A 26,689-nucleotide genomic window follows, 5' to 3' on the forward strand; every position below is an offset into this window, starting at 1 on the left:
TAGTAATTGTCTTGCCTGCACTTGGGCATGGGTTGGAAATTGAACCCATATTTGTTATGTAAATCTTGTGTGCTAGGCTGGTCTCTTTTATTAGATTGTAAGCTCCTACGAGTAGGCCCATTGATTCTATTTCTTACTCAGTAACCCTTGTTTGTTAAATTATTGTAAGACCCCTGTTTATTATAAATTAATGTGAAGCACTGTGTAACTTGCTGGCGCTATATAAATAAATGATGATGATATCCGTACACTAGCATATCTCACACATACCAGTCACACACACTAACGCCACGGTGTCAAGATAACTGACCTCCACATCATCCCTGAATTCCTAGGTATCTAGTATCTGTTGTGAAATGTGGGGTGCTCCAAATCAACTGGTTGACACCACTGTAGCACAATGGCTATTACACAACAACTGTGCCACATATTACAGGAGTAGAAATAATGGATATTATAACAATACAGTGGTGCATAGGTTTGGAGATTCCAATCCCAGACCAGTTAAACTAGTAAAGACAGAGGGGTCTCAATGGCATCCATACAGCTACTGTTGAATTGCAACCCCCCCCCCCAGCATAAATCTTCCAATGGGATGAATGTAATGCTGTAATTTTACTTGAGCAGGCTGGATATCCTCGGCAGAAGACATTAGTAAAGGTCACGGTGGTGGTGGAGCCTAATGATAACAGGTACATTGTGCAGATAATGAGAAGAGTAATGAGGATAATGGTAACAAAAAATGATTAATATTGACTAAACTATCCTGATTTAACCAACTTCACTACGGCTACACAAAATCATCGATCAGTGCATCTATGGTGAGTGCTCACCTTACTTCACTAAAGGAAAACATATCTTATTAAGTAGTTTATTATCATCATCATGTGCTGATAACATAAATAAGGGGAAGCCATACTGCTCCTGTGCAGATAAGAGCAGGTACTTAATGAGAAGAAAAGTAAAATCAATATGGATGTAATTGGGTGGAGAACCCGCACATATTTCTTCTACAAATGGATTTCTGATCATGGATTATATTTTTTTGGCCTTGGCACTTACTATTATGGCCTGCCAGTGTAGGTTTTAACACAAGCAGACTATAACAGTATAAAGAACATCTTAAATGCATGGAGTGATTTGTTATGATCTAGATAATACAGTGTAACATTTGGCTAATAAATTCAGAATGCTGGTTAAAACTAAATCACAATGCCCTTTCCTGGGTCATTGAAAACAGACCCTATGCCTCCTCAAATGTTTTCTCTCTGTATTGATAGAAATATAAAGGGCTACTAAAAAGACAACAAAAATACTCTTTGTTTAAAGTGGATTGAGATAAAAAGGAATGAGAATTAAGCATAAGAGAATTAGTTACCTGCTTAAGGGTAATGGCACACAGGGCACTTTTCCCCAAAGCACCTGAAAATACCCTTTTCATTGTGTTAAATGGAAAACATTTGAATCACATAATCATGTGAAAATGCCTTTGTTACCATGTAGTAGGGATGTAGCGAACGTCGGAAAAAAAGTTCGCGAACATATTCGCGAACTTGCGCAAAAACGCGAGCGGTTCGCGAACGGTTCGCGAACCCCATAGACTTCAATGGGAAGGCGAACTTTAACATCTAGAAAAGACATTTCTGGCCAGAAAAATGATTTTAAAGTTGTTTAAAGGGTGCAACGACCTGGACAGTGGCATGCCAGAGGGGGATCAAGGGCAAAAATGTATCTGAAAAATCTGCCTGTGTGTGCTTGGAAGAGATAGTGTAGGGGGAGAGCTGTTAGTGATTTCAGGGACAGATGATAGTAAGTTTGCTGGCTAGTAATCTGCTTGATACTGCTCTGTATTGGAGGGACAGAAGTCTGCAGGGATTTGAGGGACATTTTAGCTTAGGTAGCTTTGCTGGCTAGTAATCTACTGTTCTCTTTAAACAACTGCCATACGTTGACCTTGTAGGCATTGTTTGCCCAGTTTTTTTGGACGCAGCCACTGAAGCACAGTTGCCAGAAAAAATATGCCATATAAATGCTGAAAATAGTCATTTTTCGCCATACGTTGACCTTGTAGACATTGTTTGCCCAGTTTTTTTGGTTGCAGCCACTGAAGCACAGTTGCCAGAAAAAATATGCCATATAAATGCTGAAAATAGTCATTTTTTGCCATATACGTTGAGTCAACGTATGGCAAAAAATTACTATTTTCAGCATTTATATGGCATATTTTTTCTGGCCTCTGTGCTTCAGTGGCTGCGGCCAAAAAAAACTGGGCAAACAATGCCTACAAGGTCAACGTATACACTACTACAGCGGTGGATACGGATTACGTAAAATATATGAATGCTGCTTGAAAAAAGTGACTCCGGTGTTTTTTCTGGAGACGGTAATATTATGGATATTTAGACAGAATGGGAACAAGGTCACACAGCTCGATGGCGGGTTGAAGAAAACAGTGTGCAAATAATGCCTACAAGGCCAACGTATACACTACTACAGCGGTGGATACGGATTACGTAAAATATATTATGGCTGCTTGAAAAAAGTGACTCCGGTGTTTTTTCTGGAGACGGTAATATTATGGATATTTAGACAGAATGTGAACAAGGTCACACAGCTCGATGGCGGGTTGAAGAAAACAGTGTGCAAATAATGCCTACAGGGCAAATAATGCCTAAAAGGTCAACTTATACACTACTACAGCGGTAGTAAAATAAAAAAAAGTAAAATAAAAAAAAAATGAATATTAAAAAAAAAAATTAAAGTTGGTGCTGCTGAACTACTAGGAGCAGCAGATTAGCACACCAGTCCCACTCCCCAACACTGCTAGACTAATAGCACTGGGCTCTTATAGTAGTAGTAGTAGTAGTAGTAGTAAAACAACAAAAAAATAAATAAAAGCAGTCCTTACAAGGACTACTGTTATTGCAGCAGTCAGCAGATGAGATCAGAAGCAGGACAGCTGCCCACTGCAGCTACATACAGAGCACTGCAGTAGAAGGTAGATTACTAGCCAGCAAAGCTACCTAAGCTTAAATGTCCCTCAAACCCCTGCAGACTTCTGTCCCTCCAATAACAGAGCAGTATCAAAACGATTACTAGCCAGCAAACTTTCAACTGTCCCTGAAATCACTAACAGGCAGCAGCTCTCTCCCTACACTATCTCTTCAGCACACACAGGCAGAGTGAAAAAACGCTGCAGGGCTTCGGTTTTTATAGGGAAGGGGAGTGGTCCAGGGGAGAGCTTCCTGATTGGCTGCCATGTACCTGCTGGTCTGGGGTGAGAGGGCAAAAAAAAGCGCCAACAATGGCGAACCCAAAATGGCGAACGTCGCGCGACGTTCGCGAACTTCCGGCGAGCGCGAACACCCGATGTTCGCGCGAACAAGTTCGCCGGCGAACAGTTCGCGACATCTCTACCATGTAGCACAGATATCTTTAAATCTATTACAGGTATAGGATCCGTTATCCGGAAACCCCTTATCGAGACAGTTCTGAATTAGGGGAAGGACTTCTCCCATACACTCCATGTTATCCAAATAATCCCAAGTTTTTAAAACTGATTTTCTTTTTATAAAAGAGTACCTTGTACTTAATCCAAACTAAGATATAATTAATTATTATTGGAAGCAAAACTGACCTATTGGGGTTATTTCAGGTTTAAATGATTTTTCCAGTAGATTTTAGCTATGAAAATCCAAATTACGGAAGGATCAGTTATCTGGAAAATCCTAGGTCCAAAGCATTCTAGATAACAGATCCCATACCTTTATTAAAATATATTATTTGTAGCATCACTAGTTGGTAGAACCATCTGGCGACTTTCTACAACAAATTGGGCCCAGTAAGAAACCTAACAAATTTTAGCACTTGATCTGTGCAGCTATGAGACCTGACCACACCGGCTATTTTGTAGCTGCAAAGTTGTTGCAGCCAGTTTCAGTTTAAGTCAGTTTTTTTTTTCAGTGTGGCAGTTAACACCAGCACACAACTGACACTGCGAGAATGCAATTTATTTCAGGGATAAAGTCTCCCGAGTGAACGGGGCCTTTTCCAAAAAGGGCCTAGACTGAAATGGTTTTATTTTTTTTCATGCACACACATTGCCTTCTAAAGAATCACAAAAATAGGTATCAAAAGTACAGCATAGAACGTTCCTTTCCGTGGACTCAAAAAACACAATTAAAAATGTTAGAATTCATTCCTAGAAAACAAATAGCCTTAGCAGAGTAAACTGGTTGTGAGTTCTGGCTAGCTCCCTAATAGACACTGTGAGAGTTGGTTATAGTTCTACACTTTCCTGCTGTGAAGATTATTGTTGTGCTACCCTAATGCAACAATGCACAATATCCAAATATGACATAAGAACACCATGGCAAACATATCCTGCAGCTAGAAGTTACAATTTCATTTAAATTAAATATTATGCCCCAAATTATTAAATATTTGCTTTGTCTCGAAAACAATAACAAAACAAAAAAAGGAAAACAGTTTTAAAAACTTAAAAAAGAGATTTTCCTGTACAAGATCTCCCTTCTCTAGTATGTATTATCATGGTGGATTTCATATTCTTTAACCTCTATAAGGGTGACACATTTCTTTGGACATGTTTGCAACTGCAGCTCCAAGCCTTATCTTTATAAATACATTTCTCTAATAAATCTGCAGACTGCATGGGTCCATTGATATTCAAAATTCGACATCAGTTTTCAGGGAGCCTGATCGCACAATAGGTAGCTTCCGTTTTACAGGATGGCACAGAAAAACTTCTTCTCTCTAAATGGGTTTTCTGATGCAGGCACTGGGGAGAGAAGTGGGTCTTCCTTGGCGTGGGCTTCACAGTAAGCCATCAAGTCAGCTGCCGCTTTCGATACCTTAAAAGACAAAGTAATAAACAGTTTAAACTTTGACTTTCCAGGTTTCATGATGCAGTACAACATTAGCTGAGATATAACACACACAGCCAGCTTCTTGTGATGACACAATAGGTCTCTCTTTATCACAAAAAACTTGCTATATTAACTTGCTGAAAAATATGAGGATATTAGGGGGTTATTTACTAAACTCTGAATGCCAAAAACACGAAAAATTTGTGTTTTTTTTTATATGAAATTTAAAATTTTTAGTGGAAAAAAAACCAACAAATTTTTCGGGATCTATTATACCCTGAGGATGGAAAAAGTTTGAATCCAAAATTTCTGTATCTCAGACCTGCATTTTTTGATCCAGGCTGGGTTCCGTGCAATAATCCGAAGATTTGGGGGTTTTTTGGGTAAAAATCAGAAAAAATCTAAGGTGGAAAATCCAAAAAATTTATACGATTAATTTTTTTGGGGCTTTTCCCGCAAATAAAATTTTCAGCAAAGTGTATTAATAAATAAGGCGAAAATACCCCTCCGTGCAGATTTGGTCTGAGTTTTTTTTCGAAAATATTGAGATAAATTTGGACTTTGATAAATAACCCTCTAGAAGTCAACTCAGAGTTCCATGACCTGTATAAAAGCACTCAGGCTTCAGACTTATGTTTTTATATAGTCATGGAACTCCTCTGTGACTTATCATATCCTTATATTTTACAATAGGGGGAACTTTATTCACTACATAATGAATCTGAAACTAAATCACCAACTAGAGTCCTGCGCAGGTCCATTTTTTGGAACCCGTACCAAACCCGTACCCGCAACCTGCAATCCACAACCCGGACCTGCAACCCGCATTCTTACCCGCTTGGACCCGCTACCCGACCCTCAAGTACCTTATCCGCAACCCAGACCAGAGACCCGCTGACCATCAAGGAAGTGCTGTCATTGTAAACCGGAAGTGACATCATCGGAAGTAGGCGTGATCAGAAAAAAGCAGTGAAAATTGCTATTGAGAAGAACCACGGCCCGACCCGCGACCCACAAACCAGCAGAACCGCCAACCCATGTCTATACTCGCACCCGGAACTTCTACCCGCAACCCGCAGGGTAACCCGGGGTACCCAACCCGCTGCAGAACTCTATCACCATCTCCAGTTAATTTTGGCCTGAAAGGACACAGTTGATGGAAAGTAAGTGAGAAAATTAAATAAATTATTTGCACAGAAAATGAAGGGAGTGAGTAAATGATGCTTCTCAGGCTTCTCAAGCAGAGCAACAGTTCACCAAACGTGTGGATCTTTGCATGATTTGTAAATTCATGAGAAGGTTCAAAATGGGTGGATCTGATCATTTGGCCACCGGATCAACAATCAGATGATACATCAGGCCTAGGCAGGTGTGTTGGGAGAGGAGCACATGAGCTCTCTGATGCAATCCATGCCCAATGGAATTTTCTAACCTGCCAATAGCCAAGCATACAGCTGGGAGGCCCCATACACAGGCTCATAACTGGTGAATTTGTCTACAGTGGTCAATTTGGCATCTTAAATTGGCCTGTGAATGGCCAGCTTTATACTTCAAATGCTTTGTGGCCTTGCAGGTCAGGGAGCGAGGGCAGAAGACGGAGCTCTTTTGAGTCAGATTTGCTGTTTTAAGAAAATTTCAGTATTCGTGTGAACGTGAGAGAGGAAAATGGTTATTTGGTGATTTTGTTTTTAATCCATTTAAATTAGACATGCTTCTGCTGTGAGAAGGCATATACTGCATGACAGCATTGTTTTTGTGCCATAGTAAAACTCTTTAATCTGACTACAGAGTAATACACTGAATTTAGTATTATTTTACTCTTTGATTATATTTTACTCTAGAGCCAATCACTGAATTCTCCCATGCTGATTCACTGCACATGCTCTGTGCTGCTGTCAGTTACTCCACTTAGGGACCAACACACAATATACTCAATATATGTCACATTATAAGGCTGAAGCTGATTACAAACCGCCCAATGTTTGGAAAATGTAACCAGGTACAAAGAGATCTGCCGAGCATAATGATTCGAAATATTTTGACCAGGCTGTTTTATGGCAGCACCTGCTAAATACCACGTCTATTCTACAACATTTTGCAGGTTATGTAAAGTTTTAACACATTTCTGGGTGTTTTAGGGTCATGTTTTATGTGTTATTACACTTTTGCTAAAGAAGGTGAATTGTCCTTTAAGGTGCAAGTCACAGTTTCCAAAGAGACCTGCTAACCTTATTAGTTGCAATTGTATCTAAGTGCAGGTGCTGAGTATTCTCGGCTCTCTGCCAAAAGCCATCTTATCTAATTAAGTTTCAGAAACTTTGTATCTTTTTCTAGTGCAGGAGATCAAAGAAGAAACAGGGACTGTGGGACAGTTGGGAGGTATGTGATTAGTAAATAATTAATGGTACATGGCAGCTCTGAAAGCAGCACAATCAGCATCAACAGCTGCTCAAGGTACACTGAGCATGTGCATGTCACAGACATTCCTAACAGAATCCTAAGATGGGAAACTCCTGTGGCAGCTTTGAAGGCCTGGATCATTACTACTATAGAGATGCTGAACCTTTAGGTTGGTTCAATAAGTTCAATATATAAAGTATTTCATTTCTAGCCATATTAACTTTTAGGGTTTAGTTCTCCTTTAAACTACAGTTGATCATTAGAATAACCTAATAGCTTTGTCCTGGTGGCTCGAGTCCCCTTTTAAATCTGGGGGCTTTAAAGGAAACATAAACCTCAAAACAAATGAATGTCCATGCTAGTATATGTTATATAGTGATGAGGCCAGGTAAGTTACTCCTTCTATTAAAACTTTATAGGCAACTCTTCATCAGGAGACATATGGACATGCTATGTGCTTTCCGCTGTAGGACTGCACTTGTTTCAACAGCCAGTGACAGAAAGCAAATAATCTTTCTATAAACCAGTAGGTTTATCTAAATCTAAACCATTATGATCTCTTAAAGGGCCACTGCACCTTAACTGTTGTTTCTATTTGTCTAATAGTGTAGTAGACAAACAGTCAGCACAACGATTTTCACTCTTTCTTTGTGGGTGGTGCACGTCCACCAGTGGCCACTTTCCACTGGCACCACATACGACAAAAGACTTCAGGACAGCACCAACGAATTTTTTATATATATCAAAACTCCTTTATTTGTGCTTCACAGGGGCATCACGGCAACGTTTCAGGCCACAGCTTGATAAAAGGCCATGTGGCCTGAAACGTTGCCGTGATGCCCCTGTGAAGCACAAATAAAGGCGTTTTAATATATATAAAAAATTCGTTGGTGCTGTCCTGAAGTCTTTTGTCTATTTGTCTAATAGAAATATTATGAAGTGGATCTATTATTATTTTTTAAGTGTCCCTTCCCGTAGTTTGTATGAAGTTTTCTGTTTCTCACCTTTGACTTTCAGCCATGCCTTGGTAGTTATTATTTCCCAGGCTAGCTACCTTATCACACCCTTACAAGGAACCAGAAGTTGTCATGTCGAGGTGAATGGTGTTCTAAATGGACATCTTCATAGCAAGAGTCATTCTCTTGGTCTGTATAGAGATGCAACGGAACTGCACCACTGCTATTTACCTGTGCTAAGTACATTGCTGTTTAACAGTGAGGGCCCTATATTGTGTCCTTATTACTTTCTGAGTGCCCATTATGTAGCCTTCTCCTGGTCTGATTAGAATATGGGTTGATGCAGCCTCACAGTGAATCATGTATATGTTCTGTTTCATAGGAATATGTTATATTTCTTTTTGCTCTCCATTAGAACCAATCACAATTATCAGATAATAATTTGTTTGTGTTTAAAATATATTCAGAATTACATTGCCCTGCATGTATTATTCAGAAAAAAATGGCCTAAGACTGTTGGACATACCTGGAAAATGCCAAAAGCTGACATATGCTGTATGTGTCATTGGGACGGGCTGAATTAAACACGCACCATTTCTTTCCCTCATCTTTAGTGTAAAATACATGATTAACCCTGAAAACAGGGGCAGTGTCTCTATAATGTTTATATTTATGTTGGCTTGAATTGTACATAAGTGATCATCCACCTTATTTATATTTTTAGAGAAATATTTTATGAATTTATACTGATGTATTTTTGGTTCCTGGCCGGCCAGGTTTTAATGAATCAATCTAATTTATGGATAAATAAAATTAATACATTTTATATCAACTTTGTCTTTGATCACACTTTTCAATTATTTATTTTATTTATTGTTATCCCCAAAAGGACCTTTGGGGTTTAAGGTGCGATTAGGACTAGTTGGAGAAAACACTTTCCCTTTAATGCCACATTACTGTATATTTTCTTTATTTATGTTGGCTTGGCAGATATACAGCTGATGATGCAGCATATCTCAACAAATGTAGAATCTGTGTCAGAAGAATTTTAATTATATTTTCCACACAAAACACACGTTTGAATTCACCAATAAGTGGCAGCTAATTTAATGAAACATTTACCCCAATTTTATTTAAATGGATACTGTCATTAATTTAAATCAATACCAGACACTCTTTCTCCTTGAGGCGTTATTACTAGCTAAAAGCTTAATTACTCAGAACTGGAGAGCTGTGACTCCTCCTGCCTTCTCTACTTGGAAAGCGATAACGCAGGATACCTGCAACACTGAGTATTTAATGTACCTGTACCTAAAAAGGGGAGTCCCCACCAAATTTTATAGAATTTGGGGTCCCTGGACTGACGTTTACCTCCTGCACCCAAGACAGCGTATAGCAGTTTAGGTCAAAACGGTTCAGGAAAGGTTAATGTGAAAAACTTCACAAATCTAGCTAGGACTGAACTCCTCTTTTGTGAGAGACCCTATTAAGGAAAAAAACCTCTGTATCTATGACGGAATGTCTGATACATGCTATGCCTTCTTTTCTTTGCTATATTTGGACGTGTAACATGTAACACTGTATCTTCCCTTGTCTTGATTATTTGTTGTAAATTGCTTGCTTTTATTCACTCAATAAACTACCCAAAAAAAGGGATACTGTCATGGGAAAACATGTTTTTTTAAAAACGCATCAGTTACGGTAATAGTGCAACTCCAGCAGAATTCTGCACTGAAATCCATTTCTTAAAAGAGCAAACAGATTTTTTTGTATTCAATTTTGAAATCTGACATGGGGCTAGACATACAGTTTCCCAGCTGCCCCCAGTCATGTGACTTGTGCTCTGATAAACTTCAGTCACTCTTTACTGCTGTACTGCAAGATGAAATGATATCACCCCCTCCTTCCCCCCCCCAGCAGCCAAACAAAAGAACAATGGGAAGGTAACCAGATAGCAGCTCCCTAACACAAGATAACAGCTGCCTGGATAGTAAAAGCCAAGTCCCACTGAGACTGATTCAGTTACATTAAGTAGGAGAAATAAAAGCCTGCCAGAAAGTAGTTCCATCCTAAAGTGCAGGCACAAGTCACATGACTGGGGGCAGCTGGGAAACTGACAATATGTCTAACCCCATGTCAAATTTCAAAATTGAATATAAAAAAATCTGTTTGAGAATTGGATTTCAGTGCAGAAGTCTGCTGGAGCAGCACTATTAACTGATGCGTTTTGAAAAAAACATGTTTTCCCATGACAGTATCCCTTTAATGTTTACATATTGCTCAATAAATGTTCAATAAAACATACTTCAAACATGTCGGAGTCACCCAGACAGTCTTCTTGATTTGTATTTATTTGATCAAATTAACACAAATATAGAACTTAATATGATGTCTGTTCAGAGTAGCCTGTACCAGTATCAACCTGCTGGGGTATTATTTGTGTGCGTCTTGCCCTTTACGCCCCTGATCACACCCCCAGTTCTGTCAAATGCTGCCTGTATGTGAGACATTTTTGGCAGAGTTTTTATTCATTTCATACAATTTTCATGTGTGGATTGTCCCGCCTTTTTTGCACCATGCCGATCGATCATTTAGTCAGTCAGATAGGTTAGAAGATTTCTGTTGGCTATCGATATCTATCTGATATCAGATGATATCAATGGGTGACTTTCGCTACTATTTATCAGACAGAACTTTCGTACAATAGCTGTCTTTAAATTAATGGCCAGAACATTGTCTATTTTGTTTTTTATACTACTTTATTTAATTTGAATGGTTAGTGGTAGGTCGCTACATTGCATCGAGCGATTGTTTGTCGTACATAAGGGTATATCTGCACATCAATGGCCATGTTAAATTACTATTTAAAAAATGTATTCTGTTTTTTGTGTAGTTCTAGATTACAAAGTTCTGCCCAGGCTCACTGTTTCAGTCTCAATTCAGGACTGTTTTAAGGTGGTCAGCGCAATGCAAAGAACCCACTGAGGGGTTCTCTGCAGGCAGGGCCGTTCCTGCTCACCTTGCCTCAGGTGGCAGTGAACGGCCAGTTACAAGGGGCGGCAAAAAGCCGCCTCCTGTAACTTTAAGAGCCGAATTTCTGGTTTGGAAATTGGGCTCTGCTAGTGCAGAACGCGCAGTACATGCTCTTGCGCTAGCGATGCAGCCCCTTTTGACCCGCTCCGACGCTAAACTTCTAAGTGCGGAGCGGGAGAGGGGGGCAGTATCAGGGTTGCTGCCTCAGGCAGCTGCAGCCCGCGGATCGCCCCTGTCTGCAAGATGCAGCCCAACAAATCTATACCCTATTTAATAGACACATTAGTATAAGAACAGTGGTATAACTATAGAGTAAGCAGGAAGCAGGGAGGGGGTTGTATACTGCTAATCTAATTATCTACTTTGCAAGGACCAAACATGGAGTAGCTTCAGTTTCAATAGGAAAGTGTTTGTTCAGCACAAGCCCCACTCATTGAACTCAAGTTGAACAAGGGGGTATACTCCCCCTTCAAGAGAAGGGATCACTAAAAATATTTAAAATATGTATACTGGAAAGTTTATTTCATTACACAAAAATTTTTTGGGTGGAGGACCCCTTTAAATAAGAGTAAAAGATCACATAAAAAAACAGGGAGATGAATAAATGTACTTTGCTGTGCCAGCTGAACTGATTGCAAACTGACTTCAGCCCTGCATACTGGATATTTTAAGGATACATTATAAAATGTAGTGCCTTAAAACTTATTATAATTCAAATAATTTTGATAACAGAAAATAGTTTATCCAGATAACTGCTCCTTTTAGTGATTTTACCAATGATACATTTCCTGCCCTTGTGATAAGTATTAATTATGATTTCCAGGACTTCCTTTGAATACAATGTCGAAAATGTGAGATTATAGTATACTTGAACTAACAAAAAGTACAGTCATTTAAAGTGGCATATTCAATGGCTAAAAATAGATAATCATACCAGCCTTTCAGGAAATAAAGGCCATAAAAAGTAGAAGACACCTATATCTTTATCTTACACTTGCAGAGAATTGGTTTGTGCCATCCTATCTAACACAACCCCAATAGTTAATCAGCTGCCTAATGACATTAATAGCTGCCAGCATGATGGCAGTGGGGGGTGTATTGCTGTGCAATGAATGCTGCTGAGCTAAGGCTAAAATGTGCATCTGCGTTGCTTTATATGATCTCTATACTGTTTGATGTATCTCTATTATTCCAGAAGACATAGATGGAGGACCTCTTACTGACAATGCACTCATTTTCTTCCGTATCATACTGTGAGGGAGTATTATATGTATAAAGATCATTATTCTTCATTGCAACTGCCCCAATAAAATTACTAAATTCATTCATACAATGCTTTGGCATTCTCCAGTTATTTTTCATTAATACAGTACTTTGTCCAAAGAGCAATCCATTTTACTGCATATCTGAATGTATATTTATGATCTGGACATTAACTACAGCAAAGCCCCACTTTTAAGGTACAACAAAAAAAATAAAAAAAAATGCAGGAAAATGCTAAATCCGGGTTTAATTATAGAACTGGTGCAGTGGCATAACTAGAGTGCGCAGGGCCCCCTGCAAAAAAATCTTCAGAGGGGCTGGTGCACTCCGATCCTCCCACCCACTTCCTGCCCCACCCATGCCCCGCCTCTACCCACGCCCCACCCAACTTGCTTCCCTCTTCCTTGCCAGTAAGAGAGAACGGCTGGGGAGGAGGGGGTTTTCTCATTAGCTATAGAGGAAACAGACCCTGTTCCCCGTGCCCCCCTACGACTGCGGGTCTGCTTCCGCTATAGTTACATCACTGAGACAGTGAAAGTTTGAAAAGAGCAAAATGGTTCATGAAAAGTAACTTTGATAAGGTACAAACAGGCGTTTTTAAGGAGAATGGGACAAAATTATGCATAAAATGTAGTAAATGCACCTACTGAAATGCATTATAATTTAATGGAAATGCAAAAAAACAATCTTTACAATCTGTACAATTTGGGAAAACGTAAAAGTCAGGAACGTGAAATTAAGGTTTCAATGTGCTTTTTTTCAACCAAGATATTAAAAACTAGGTACAGACCAATCACCCAATTTAAAATACGGCAAACATCTAAAACAGCTGTGGTGGAGGGGGGCAGAACAACGTAGCAGGCTGAGACAGCCACCCAGGGGAGGGTGGGGTAGGGACACAATCTATACTCCATCAGGGCCAGCAAGACCCCAGGAAAAAAACCTGATGGGCCCCTCTGATCCAGGTCCAATTCATGGCTGGAACTTTCAGTGCTCGACCCCCAAACCTTATCGGGAGGTTAAAGGAACGCAATGCATGGTGTTCTTGATTAAAGGGGGGGCAAGCTGACAGCAGTGGAAGAGTTCACTACTGGGGTGCAGACCCCAAACACCCGAGTCCGACACTATACTCCTTTACTACATAGATATATTCCATTAATAATACAATAGAAACATTAATATAATAATATTATTATAAATAACTGATTAAATGATTTGTCAAAATCACAAAAGAAAATAAAGACACCCATTCATGAAAAAGTTGTATGGGGAAATGTAACAAAAGTCACAAAGAGCAAAACAATTTGCACTAATAAGAATAAAAATTTGCATTTTGCAATGTAATATTCTTCCTTAAACTGTTGTTGCGAATTTTCATTGTGCATTGCAAATTTTTATTGTGTATTGCGAATTATCATTGCACATTGCCCACTTTTAAGAAGTGCTTGAAGGTGTCCTAATTTTTTGGAGCAAATGTAACAACTTTTTCAGTAAGACGTATTATTACATTCACTGCGCACTGGCGCAAACTATAACATTCACATACCTTCTTCAACTGTCGGAAGTGGTCGCTAAACAGCTATATTAAATTCATCATGCAAAGGAAAATTTGTTTGCACAGAGGCATAACGTTTCGCATTGCGAATATTTTTTCTGTTCCGTTACCTTTTATTACATTCCCCCAGTAGTCTTCAAAACCTGATATTTTACATCTCCATTAAGGTTTCAACCCATATTTTCATACAGAAGCAACTACCATTTTAAAATTAGACTTAGTACATTAGAATTAGCATTTTTTTTTACCTTTATTCTGTCAATGTTGGCTTCCATTTTTAGCTGTTCCACCAGCTTTCTGGCTTGAGCTATACTGGCTGTGTTATTGCTGGCCATTAGAGCTCTAAGGGGATTTGCTGAAAGAAACAAAATGACAAAGTGTTTAATGGGAGTATTCATGGATGATGAGGAAGGCACCCTGTATCGAATATTGAAATGCACCTAGCTCATTTCCTATATGTATAAGAGGAAGACCAAGTAAGTAGGACCATGAAATTCGATAATGTTGATGAAACATACGCAACAGCATATCAAACAAAAGTCACTGCTGTAGCCAATACCCTAGGGTTCCCATCAGTCCCCATTTTCCAGGGACTTACCCAGCTTCAGGAACTAGGTCCCCAGGGAAAAGTGTCCCTGATCAAAATTCTTAACTGCAGCTGTTGTGTCAAGAATGTCCCCATTATTTGGTTCCCCTGCCTTATAATTCTGCTGAGGAACATGCTACCATATTTATTTTCTGTTTTCTTATTAAAGGAGAACTAAACCTAAGCCCCTAATTAAAAAAAATGTTTGAAAAATGTGCCCCTAATTGTGGAACTCACGTGCAGTATCTGTGCAGAGTAGCTCAGCGGAACTCAGGGGCGCCATCTTACACATCTTGGTTTTCTTCAGGAAGGGAAAGCCTACACAGAGATATTTGGTTCATGCAAAGTCTGATGCCAGACCGGAAACTCTGTAAATGGCCGAATGGAAGGAAGAGTATCCAAAGAAAACCAAAGATGCAGAAGATGGTGCAATTGAGTTCCTCTGCGCTACTCTGCACAGATAATTGAGTTCCACAATTAAGGGCACATTTTTTACTAATGAACTATGCGGGGCAGAAGCAGGGAGGTGACACTATAGAAGGTAGTAGAAGGAGATTTTCACATTAGGGGGGTTTAGTTCTCCTTTAAAGGGGGTCAAGGGGGAGAGAAAAAATAGGTGTCTATATATCTGGGGACATTAAAATGGCCAACAATTCTATTAAACAGCAAAACCTCTATAGAGGTACAATAGCATATGCATATACAAAGCTGAGAACAAAAACAAGACAGTAAACAAATAGTACATTTAATGTAGCACTTTCAAGAAACAATCACAATGCGCTACTTACAGCTGAGTGTAAATCTAAAACGGACTGTAATTAAAAAAAAACTGAATAGTGATAGTTTCCTTTTAAGGAAAGATGCCAAAAGCACATTATAGCAAGAGTAATATATGTGCCCTCGTACTCCACAGCAATATTATTCAGACCGCAGTGCATTGATCCTTCACAGGTTGTGTCAGTTGTATACATAATCCTCTTTGCCAGATATTTATTTCTGATTCCTTACAGGATTATTCACAGTGGAAATTACAAGGAATATTCCATCTCAAATTCCTTTTTGAGGATTCATTTATCAAGAGCTGTGGATCAGGATAGTGGGGGCATCCGACTTGCCATCTACCCAGCTTGCCATCTATGTCAGAGGTTCCTAATCTTTGGGGGCACCCCTGTCCCCCATAGAAGCATTAAAATTGTGGATCAGGTAACAAACCCTGAAGGCCATGTAAGGAGAGATCTAGGGTGTGCATTTTCTCACAGATATGAGATGATGCTATCTAGAGTCTGAATAAGGATGGACACTGATTGGCTGTTGTAAATATTATTAGAATAATGGCAAGATGACAATACTGAAATGTCTTTATTTACCTGTAACATGTTACTAGCTAAAGACCATGGCACATGGGGCAATATGGAGCATTTGAAATCACCCATCATTCAATTAAAATGAAAATCGTCTGAAAATGTTTGGTGCAGTTTCATGCAGAAGGATATTCCAAAAATGCCTCAGTTATTGTGTCTTATAATGTCACATATGGCAAACCCAAACCCCAGGGGAGTGACTGGATTCATATCTAGGTGTGCTCTTTTACCTTTAACAGCCACCAGTGCCGGGCCAAGTCAGTCAGGCGCCCCAGGCAACCTGGCCGACTACGTCGCCCCCTCCTGTATTGAAGAGCGCCGATGACGCGCGAATGCGCATGCGCCAATGGTACTACTGCGCCGATGACACGCGAACGTGCCCAGAGGACGTGCGAATGCACATGCGCAGAGGACGCGCACACTCGCAAGCAGAGAAAAACTTCTGCCACAGCTTCTGGAACTAGGGGTAGGCGTCGGAAGAGGTAAGTGCCTGGCGCCCCTCCACCTTTGTGCCCTAGGCACGTGCCTCTTCTGCCTATCCCTAGTTCCAGCCCTGACAGCCACCTTTGACTTTAGGCCTGGCACTCAGCTACTAGGGTCCCGCCAGGACATACCGTACGAGAATTCAGTAACTTCTACAGGGGCAGGCAAGGGTGCAAAACGTATTCGTTGGGAAGGAGCCAGTAAGGAAGGAGCTGGACGTAATCAGATAACAGGAGCAGAATCATGAGGCACGCTCAAGGTCAGGAATAAGCCAGGTTCAGAATCAGAAAGTCACACTGGGGACAGGATCAGGTAGCAAGAGCCAAAGGACCAGCAAACACAAAGAACAGAGCACCTAGGACCAATCACACTTGACCTATAACGGGCAGTGACTCAGTGCAGAGCAGGGGGTTTTATAGCCAGACTAATGGCTTACACTGATCACATGTGTCCAGATTAACAACAGGTGAAACAAGCCAAGACTACTTGCAAATACAGGGATAGCAATAGCAGTGAACCAGGACCTTAGCTGTTTGCTCATATAGAGCAGACACAATGCAGACAGCATGAAAACATCAAGTCACTAGTTCAACTCCAGGCAGGATGCTACAGATAATTGTATGCACTAATCTGCAGCATGTCATTTCCATTCAAAGAGAATATAACCTTTATAAATTCAAAGGTCTGTGATTCTAAAAGCTCCTATGTGCTATATTTTAGATTCCCATTATGCTCTAATTATTGAACAGATGTGGTGCCTGCCCTGTGCTTATCGATCTTTGGCCAGAACCCAGCTAGACTCCAACCCTTGACATTTGGCTAGGCTTGACTACACTCTTTATATTGCTCTTCCCAGCCCACTAGCCAGCTGGGAACTCGTGGACAGTCTGACGTTAGGCCCCTAAATGAGAAGCAGTGCCCTTTTGTTTTTTTACATTTTCCAATTTACAATACAGTTCCAAACAGATTGATTAATCTCATGGAACCAATGCTGGGGTCTAGGTTATCTCTCCCCTTTGAAAGCTAATGGCGGGGGAGGACTAAGCCCTATGATGAAAACCAATGCCCAGGTCGGGAGACCTTATTTTTCAGGTAATGCTCTTATGCCGGGAGGCTTCAGCATTTGAAATTATGACCAGAGGTAAATAGTTAGGGACCGCCATATGGGTTTTACCTTGACGTGGTATGGTGGCTTATCAACCTTATGATCATAATTTTGTAACTAAAAAAACCCCTGTCTTTGTAAATACATGCATCTGCATAGATTACTGATATGACAGGGGACCAGGGAATTCATTGATCAATTTTTCTTCTTTTTTTCTATGTCTGTAGTTAATTTGGCCAGATCAGTAGCACTTCCAATGTATTTTAGTACATTTTTATTTAGCCATGGAGTGCTCTCACAATTTTTCCTTTTTGTATTTTGTATTGTAGCAGATTTATTCTGTTTGGAAGTTCAGCAGCTGCAGGCCAGGCTTCCATGTGGTTGTAGCACCCCCATACCTGTCTCTTTAAATGGTGGAACAATGCCTTTGGAAATGGGTGTTGGTCTGGGCAGTTTCTCTCTCTTAAAAGCCGCAAGCGGGGGAGGATTAATCTCATGGAACCAATGCTGGGGTCTAGGTTATCTCTCCCCTTTGAAAGCTAATGGCGGGCGAGGACTAAGCCCTATGATGAAAACCAATGCCCAGGTCAGGAGACCTTATTTTTCAGGTAATGCTCTTATGCCGGGAGGCTTCAGCATTTGAAATTATGACCAGAGGTAAATAGTTAGGGACCGCCATATGGGTTTTACCTTGACGTGGTATGGTGGCTTATCAATCTTATGATCATAATTTTGTAACTAAAAAACCCCCTGTCTTTGTAAATACATGCATCTGCATAGATTACTGATATGACAGGGGACCAGGGAATGTGCATTGATCAATTTTTCTTCTTTTTTTCTATGACTATAATATTTACTAGGCTAACAGAGATGCATGGGCAATTTTCTCAATGTCTGCATATAAACAAGTAGTTAAACCTCAATATGGGTGTTACTTGAGTCACAAAGGAAAATTAACCACTTTATGCCTTAAAATGAATGATTTCCTTATCTGTTTGCTGTAAAATGACTGGCAATGAAAAAAAAACATCTATCCTAGGATAGGATCTATCCTTTTTTCCATTCTGCCTTTGCCGCCCAGCCCCCTACTAAATGACAGATGCAAGAGGCAGACTTGCCATTGTGAGCAAGTGATCAATGCCTTATAATCATCCTAGAGACTGAAACATCAGGGAGTCATACAATTAATTTAGAATGAAAACAGATATAATCAGTGCTGCACACTGCCACCAGGTTTTCTTAGGAATGTTTTCCTGTGATGATGAAATATTTAAGAGAATTCTGCAATTAGCACTTGTTTACTGGGTCAACATTTCAGCCCTAATCATGGCACTTATTAGAGGATGTCACTGAGCTACAAGTTAGGATTTACAATAATTATATTAGCAAACCTGTGTGCTTGCAAATAAATATCTGATTGGTTGCTTAGGGTCACTAGATGTGGGCAAACAGAATACTTTTTATTACATTACCCCCTTAGCATTTCATCTTGAACTTAATTATATTTTGTATTTATTTGTATCTTATTACTGTTCTCTACAGCACAGTGCACACAAGTAGCGCAACTTAATAAAATAGTCCATGTATACATACATCATTTGCCATGTCTGCTAGAGATGAACTTTTCCTGCCATGTGAAGGCTGTCAGCAGTTGCTGGAAATAGTAACTCAATAACAGCTGGAAGGTGACAAGGAAGACATTCCTGATGTGAATAGATCCCCCATGCAAACTCTTAATGAATTACTGTAGCATGCTCTTCTTTCAATATAATCATAATGCTGTCATTATATATTATATACACATGCCATTAAAGGAGAAGGGAAGTTACCAAAGCAGTTTATTGGCAATAAATTAGCCACAACAGTGCAAGCTAGAACACTATTTTTATTATTTAGAGTGCTTTTCCATACTTAAAAAAACATCTTTAGATACTGTCTCTGTTTGTTTAGGTTAGCAGCTGATATATTAGCTTGCTGTGACATCACTCTCCCTGCTCATTCACAGCTCTGAGCTCAGATTACATTAGGGAGGGGAGGAGGGAAGGGGAGAGGAGCAAACTGAGCATGCTCAAGCCTTAGTCCTGGCAGTTTAAGATGAAAACAGGAAGTCTGATACAGAAGCCCATGTATGCACAATAGAAGGAAAGAAATGTGGTGTTTCTTTTGAAAGAGGACTCTGAGCAGTTCAGGGTTTACTAGTGTATTCATATAGACCTTTCTCATAAAGCTTACATAGTTTTAACCTTTCATTCTTCTTTAAGTAAGTTTATTCAATTTCCAAAAACACCTAAAGCTTTTGTTTATGGTTTCAGTGGGTCCCTAATTTTTATATGAATAAAAAATATGAAACACAACTAAACAAAATTAAAGCCAAAAATTGTGCAATACCACATATACTGAGGATCAGTCAAACAGAAAATCACATGGTGGAAACAAACTAACGAGAATATAAAAGGGTCATTTACAAGTGCACAAAGCAGTGTGTAATAAGATATTTTTTTTGCCCACAATGAAACTATTTCTTATAATTTCAGCATAAGGGGGAGATTAGCGGGGTGCATCCGGGGGAGATACACCTGTTTGATCGCACTTACAGTTTTACGCGAATTGGATGCAATTTCACAACTTTAGTCGGGATTCATTATTTGTGGTGCTTGGTTTCAAAATTACACCTTTATGTCATTCTATAGGTGCATCAATGCAGGCAACAAATTGAGTACATTTTTGCGAAAACCACAACTGTGGTTGCAGTCATACATAAGCAGTCTAGTAATTTTAGATTACACTGAATACAGATTGATCAAGTGTAGCCCTTCAGTCAAATAATCCCTAATAGGCTAGTGCCTGAAATTAGCCTGCTGAAACATGCATGAAACATGCTGATATCAGCCATAATGCACGTAGTTGTCTCATCTTCTTTTTCGCATGTGGAACCTTTGTGCTGATTCCAGCGTGAACACGCTTGGCTAATTATGGCAAAAAACACAAGACATTTGCTGAAATCAGCTGAGTCGTTCGTGCAGTAGCCGACTTAACAGTTACGGATACAGAATGAAGATAATGCTACTGCCTGCGTAGGGGCTGAAATTGGCCTGCCCTTGCCCTTATACAGCTAAACTAAATAGGTTTTCAGACAGCAAAGTTGTGGCCTACCAATGGCTAAAATCTTTCTGCTTAAACAGACTGCAGTTAAATTCATAGGCAAACTGTCCATCCAGTTACATGTAATGGCTGTGGGGATCACAATCATTAAAACAATGTAAATCTCATTGTTGATAATTAGAATCAGACTACAGCTGCTTTCAGGAACTCTTAGTAGAACATTTAAACACATTTGAGATAATTTGTGATGAATTACCCTTGTAGTGTGTGTACCTTTCTGCATTAATGTGTGGATAATAAATCAGCAACACTTCAGCAGGCAGGGACTAGGCTAGCCAAATGTGTATTTGCAAAGTAGCTCAGTCTGCAGACCAGCAACATCCCATGTGTTCACTGATGAGATAAGCAGGACATACAATTTCTAATGTTGCTCACAGGAACCCATATAAATATTTGCCCAATTTCCTGTATGTGTATATAACGCTACATAACAATAACACAGCCCCCTGTACAGATTTTGCAAAAAGGAAAGGTGGAAGCCGTAGGTATGACACCCCTCTGAAATCCATCAAAAATCACAATAACCAAGCTTTATTCTAGGCCACCAAATTTGTACTAAGACTCCTAATAATAAAGAGATCTACTACTATCTATTCACATATAATTATATGTTCTCGCCAATTCTCCCCTTAATATTAAGGGACGAACGCTCTTTTTTAAATCCTTGATATTTCCCAAGCTAATATATCCATTAATTAATCTCCCTTGCTTATAAAGCACTGCGATATTAAGAAACTTGACTCTGCTTTAACTAAATTTATTTGGAATGGTAAAAAGGCAAAAATTGCCCTCTATAAATTGAGAGCTCCAGTTAAGATTGGAGGATTAAACCTTCCTGATACTTTTAATTTACCAGCCCTCACCAGATATCTTATTGAGTGAATATCTCAAGGCAATAAATTTACAAACCCCGATATTGAAATCTTTCAAGAACCCTTTTTTGATATATTATCTGTTTTGCATAGAAAATGGAGCAATTTTCCTTATGATTTTAAGAGGAATCCTATCTATCGCGACTCTATATTTGTGTGGAAACATTTAGGGGCAGATTCACTAAGGGTCGAATATCGAGGGTTAATTAACCCTCGATATTTAACTAGGAATTAAAATCCTTCGATCGAATGATAAAATCCTTCGAATCGAACGATTCGAAGGATTTTAATCCAACGATCGAAGGAATATCCTTCGACCAAAAAAGTTAGCCAAGCCTATGGGGACCTTCCCCATAGGCTAACATCGACTACGGTAGCTTTTAGATGGCGAACTAGGGGGTCAAAGTTTTTTTAAAGAGACAGTACTTCGACTTTTGAATGGTCGAATAGTCGAACGATTTTTACTATGAATCCTTAGATTCGTAGTCGAAGGTCGAAGTAGCCCATTCGATGGTCGAAGTAGCCCAAAAAAAAATTCGAAATTTGAAGTTTTTTACCTTCGAATCCTTCACTCGAAGTTAGTGAATCGCCCCCTTATTCTCTCGTCATGGGTATAGCTATACAGTAACCCCTTACATGCCAGCCAAACTCTTACTCAAACCTTCAGATTATCAAAAGTCTGATACGTTTATATTTTCAATTAAGAGAAAATCACTGGTTTTTGTAAAAGATATATTTGATCCGCTTAAGAAAACCTTAATGCCCTGGTCAAATCTCAAAGAACAATACATGCTTCAGGATTCTGATAGATATTATTATTTAGCGTGTCAAAGCAGTCTTTCTCTGCTATATAATAATAAAAACCTGGTTTTAGCTGAGCACAAGCTTGCAGACGATTTGGCAGAGTTTTTGGAATTCCTTGGTTTGATCTCTATTAGCTCTCTTTCTAAAAAAATTTGGAATGATTATAGTTTAGATTCACACCCGTTATGGAAACCTTCCTCTACAGTAAATGTTCTGAATTTTTACATTGTCAAACAACTCTCTCAGATTTGGTAAAATCAATTAGGGATTATAATAAATTAATTTTAGCAGAAAGTTGGAGGATACAACATTTTAAGATTACCCATCTAGGCTATGGAAAATTGTTTTCGAAAACTTCCTCTAATAGCCCTATTTCATACTGTCCTAAATGTGATGAAATTAATGTATCACTTTTCCATTATCTATGGTCCTGTCCAAAGATTGATCTATATTGGAGGGAAATCTTTGGTTTTTTGAATTATCAATTGAAGATAAAGATTAAATTGTCTCCGTGCTTTGTTTTTTTGCATCTAGATAATATGGTATTTTCTTCAGTTCCTAACACAAATTCTATTTCCCATGAAAATAAATTATTGACAGTTTTTTTCCTAGCTGCTTCCAAGAAAGCTTTATTTAATTCTTGGTTACAAAAAGAACCCCCCTCGTTAGCAGATGCTATTTCTTTTATGAACCAGCTTAGTTGGCAAGAAGCCTTATTATCCAAAACCAAAGGGAATAATTCCATAGACTCTTTTAAACTGATTTGGTCTCCTTATCTTGAAGCTTGTAACTCTAATTCAGGTGAACAAATAGGACGGTTTCTTCATTTGTAAGATACGCTTTCAGACATTCCAGTCAACGAATGGACATTTTTCTTTCTTTCAATATGTTTACTTCCACTGGCTTACGGTAGTTAATTTTAGTTATTTTCAGTTTGTTGTTGTCAGTCTCTTTAAATTGTATTTCGTTTTTAATCACACTATGCCATTATATTGAATACATCTTTCTTCATCTGCATAATATTTGCTTTCATAATGTTATTACTTGTTTAATATGAAAAACAAATACAATATTTTCAAAATAAAATAATTATATGTTCTCCAAAGGTAAGCCTTCTGTCGGTAGCCTCCCCAAACATACAATTTACCCTCCTGAAATAATTCTGGTCACTGGTAAGCCCGTTGCCTCCCCCTTTGTTCCGCACTTAAAACGTTAGCGACCAAGTGGATCAAAGGGGGGCCACTTCGCTAATGCAGAGATTTCTCAGAGGTTTTCTCCTTGCCTCATTGCAGGCGCAGCCTTGACACTCAGGGCTGATCCTGTCAAATGTGGGGCCCAATTGGGACCATGTTGGCGGGGCCCCTAGACAAAGTGTTGCTGGCTACTGACACACCAAGTATTTAGGAAAATAAGGGCATACAGGCACAAAATAGAACGGAAAGGGGCAGACAAGGTAAGAGAGTGAGAGGGATGAAATAGTGGCACATAATAGGGGCACACAGGGTAAGAGAGAGAGGGAGGAAATAGGAGAGTGGACTGGGCCAATTAGTTTGGGGCAGGCTGGGCCGATTCAGCTTGGAAGCAGGCTTGGTTGGATTGGGGGCAGGCAGGGCCTATCAAGGTTGGAGGAAAGCTGGGCCTATGAGAGTTGGGGGCAGGCTAGACCTATGGAGTTGGGGGATAGGCTGGTTTAGCAGAGTTGGGGGTAGGCTGGACCTATGGATTTCGGGATGGGCTGGACTCTCAAAGTTGGGGGCAGGCCAGGCAGCATCATGTGCTGAGGGAAATATTATCTGTGGTGCGGGGCCCCCACAGGTGCGGGGCCCTATTGACACTGATTCTTCTGCAGTAGCTTCACTGATGTGAGATACAAGGGGTCATTTGCAAAGTGTGGGATGACAGAGTGTATGTGTTTGGGCTGGGAGAGATATGTTGACATCCACAATCTTGTTCCCCACCCACTCCCTAGATAATAAGTACTACTAACTTCCACTAACATTACCATTTAATCCAAATGAACAGCTCTACCATAGCGAAGTTGTTTTAACTAACCAAACTAGGGCATTCAATTTAATGGACAAGAAAAGCCTTATTCACTAGGGAGTGTCAATATGTTAGGTATCCCTCAGTGAATTTAATGACTATATTTTTTCTCTGGGTCACTGCTCCTTTTAGGAAAAATGCACTAGCCCAGAAAAAAAACTCTGTTTTACTTACCTTTCTCAGACCCTTCTATACTATGCATGGGCAAGTGTAAAGCTATACAATAATGCCTGCCAAAGACAAGTAAGATGTGGGGTTGAGCTGGTACATTTTTTCATCTTGGCGCCCCCGAAGTGAAAAGGCTTACCTTGTCCTTTAACAACTCCCTTTTCTCCATAAATGCTATCTGTAGCCAACAACAAAATCAGGAGCTTATATATAAGTGGTGCTCCCCCCCCCATATAGCCAAAGAAATAATATTACATTTACTGAGCAGTCGAGACTGAACCACTAATTATGAAAGGAGACAGCTGAGTAACAATATCTGAGTTGGCGAGCCGTCGAACGCCCCCGCCCATACAGACATCGAAAGTGGCTGAAAAGCAGTCATTGATATATTTACTAATTTGTTACAAAACAGTTCTTGGGCTTTTATTCTGCTGTGAGAAATCCAGACTAACTTCCAGGTGTGTACAATTTGAGATGATTTTATAAGTCATTTAAGGAACAATACAGACTGTATCTTTTATTCTTCTGATCACTGCACATCATATATTTTCCTTTTAAAAGAAAACTCAATGAATATACTAGTTATTCTAGTAATTATTTGTAGGCTGGAAAGAAAAAAATATGTATTTATTTATATTATGCTTTCCTTTCACTTTCCCTAAAACAGACAGTAATGTATGAGAACACATAATAGATATATAGAATATAATCTCTGCAATCATACATATATATGAAAGATGCCATATTGTTTTTCTCAATTTAAGTATGCTCAGCAGCTATCAAATTAATGGTGCTCTACTCTTGCTGCCTGCTGAACTATGTTGACAAACAATACAATATTGATAAACAATATAGTAGCTCCTATTCATCTATATAGACAGAAATACATGCAAATAAGCCAGAAATATGCTACATATTTACCCTGGACACCATAATTTCATTTCACTGTCTGTCTGTTTAGCTTTCATAATACTGCTAATTACAGGCATGGGGCTGTTATATAGAATGCTTGGGACCGGGGTTTTCTAGATAAGGGGTCTTTCTGTAATTTAGATCTTCATACTTTAAGTCTACTAGAAAATTATTTAAACATTAAATAATCCCAATAGGATTGGTTTGCCTGCAACAAGGATTAATTCTATTTTAGTTGGTATCAATATAGTGTTTTATTATTTTAGAGAAAAATTGATATTATTTTTAAAAATCTAAATTATTAAATTATAATAGAGTCTTTGGGATATGGCCTTTCCATAATTTGGAGATAACAGGTTTCCAGATCTTATACCTGTATTACTATTAAGGGCCCTAAGTTCTATGGAACAAGTCACATATTACCTAAAGTGGATCTAAAATCTACAATTGTGGACAACAGTAATTGTGTGAAACTCATAGCATAGGCAAATTTACATTGTGTACAATAACCCATAAGAAGAATGTGCAGGGGCATTTTATTGCTGTAGATTTCCTCTTGACAGATCATGTCTATAAGAACTGCCTTCAATGGTTCTGTCATTGGTGAGAGGAAATTCCTCACCATCAATATGAAATAATTAGGGATGCACCGAATCCAGGATTTGGTTTGGGGTTCGGCCTTTTTCAGCAGGATTCGGCCGAATCCTTCTTCCCAGCCGAACCGAATCCGAATTTGCATATGGAAATTAGGGTCAGAGAGGGAAATTGCATGACTTTTTGTCACAAAACAAGGAAGTAAAAAATCCAAATTAGGATTCAGATTTGGTTAGATATTCGGCCAAATCTTTCACGAAGGATTCGGGGGTTCGGCCGAATCCAAAATAGTGGATTCGGTGTATCCCTAGATTCAGGCATGGATATAAATATATATATGGATATAAATATATATATATTTATATCCATGCCTGTCATAGTGTCATAGTGTCAAGTGCAAACAGGACCTAACATAATTGCTGCATACAAAGTGATGACAAGTTAGTAGAGAAAGGCATAATAAAAGATGCAAACCTGGCACTAGGGGGGTTATTTATCAAAGTCCA

At 39.2% G+C, this 26,689-nt stretch overlaps 1 protein-coding gene across 1 annotated transcript in view; it reads right to left on the reverse strand.

Annotated features, from left to right (window-relative positions):
* Nucleotides 1–4,080: 4,080 nt before the first annotated feature.
* Nucleotides 4,081–26,689, reverse strand: part of gng2.L (guanine nucleotide binding protein (G protein), gamma 2 L homeolog) — a 51,462-nt gene continuing 28,853 nt past the window's right edge. The window contains 2 exon segments of the mRNA NM_001093855.1: nucleotides 4,081–4,871; nucleotides 14,342–14,448. Coding sequence (NP_001087324.1) covers nucleotides 4,743–4,871; nucleotides 14,342–14,428 — 216 coding nt within the window. The 5' untranslated portion in view covers nucleotides 14,429–14,448 and the 3' untranslated portion in view covers nucleotides 4,081–4,742.

Source organism: Xenopus laevis, chromosome 8L (assembly GCF_017654675.1).
Source record: "Xenopus laevis strain J_2021 chromosome 8L, Xenopus_laevis_v10.1, whole genome shotgun sequence".
NCBI classification, from domain to species: domain Eukaryota; kingdom Metazoa; phylum Chordata; class Amphibia; order Anura; family Pipidae; genus Xenopus; species Xenopus laevis.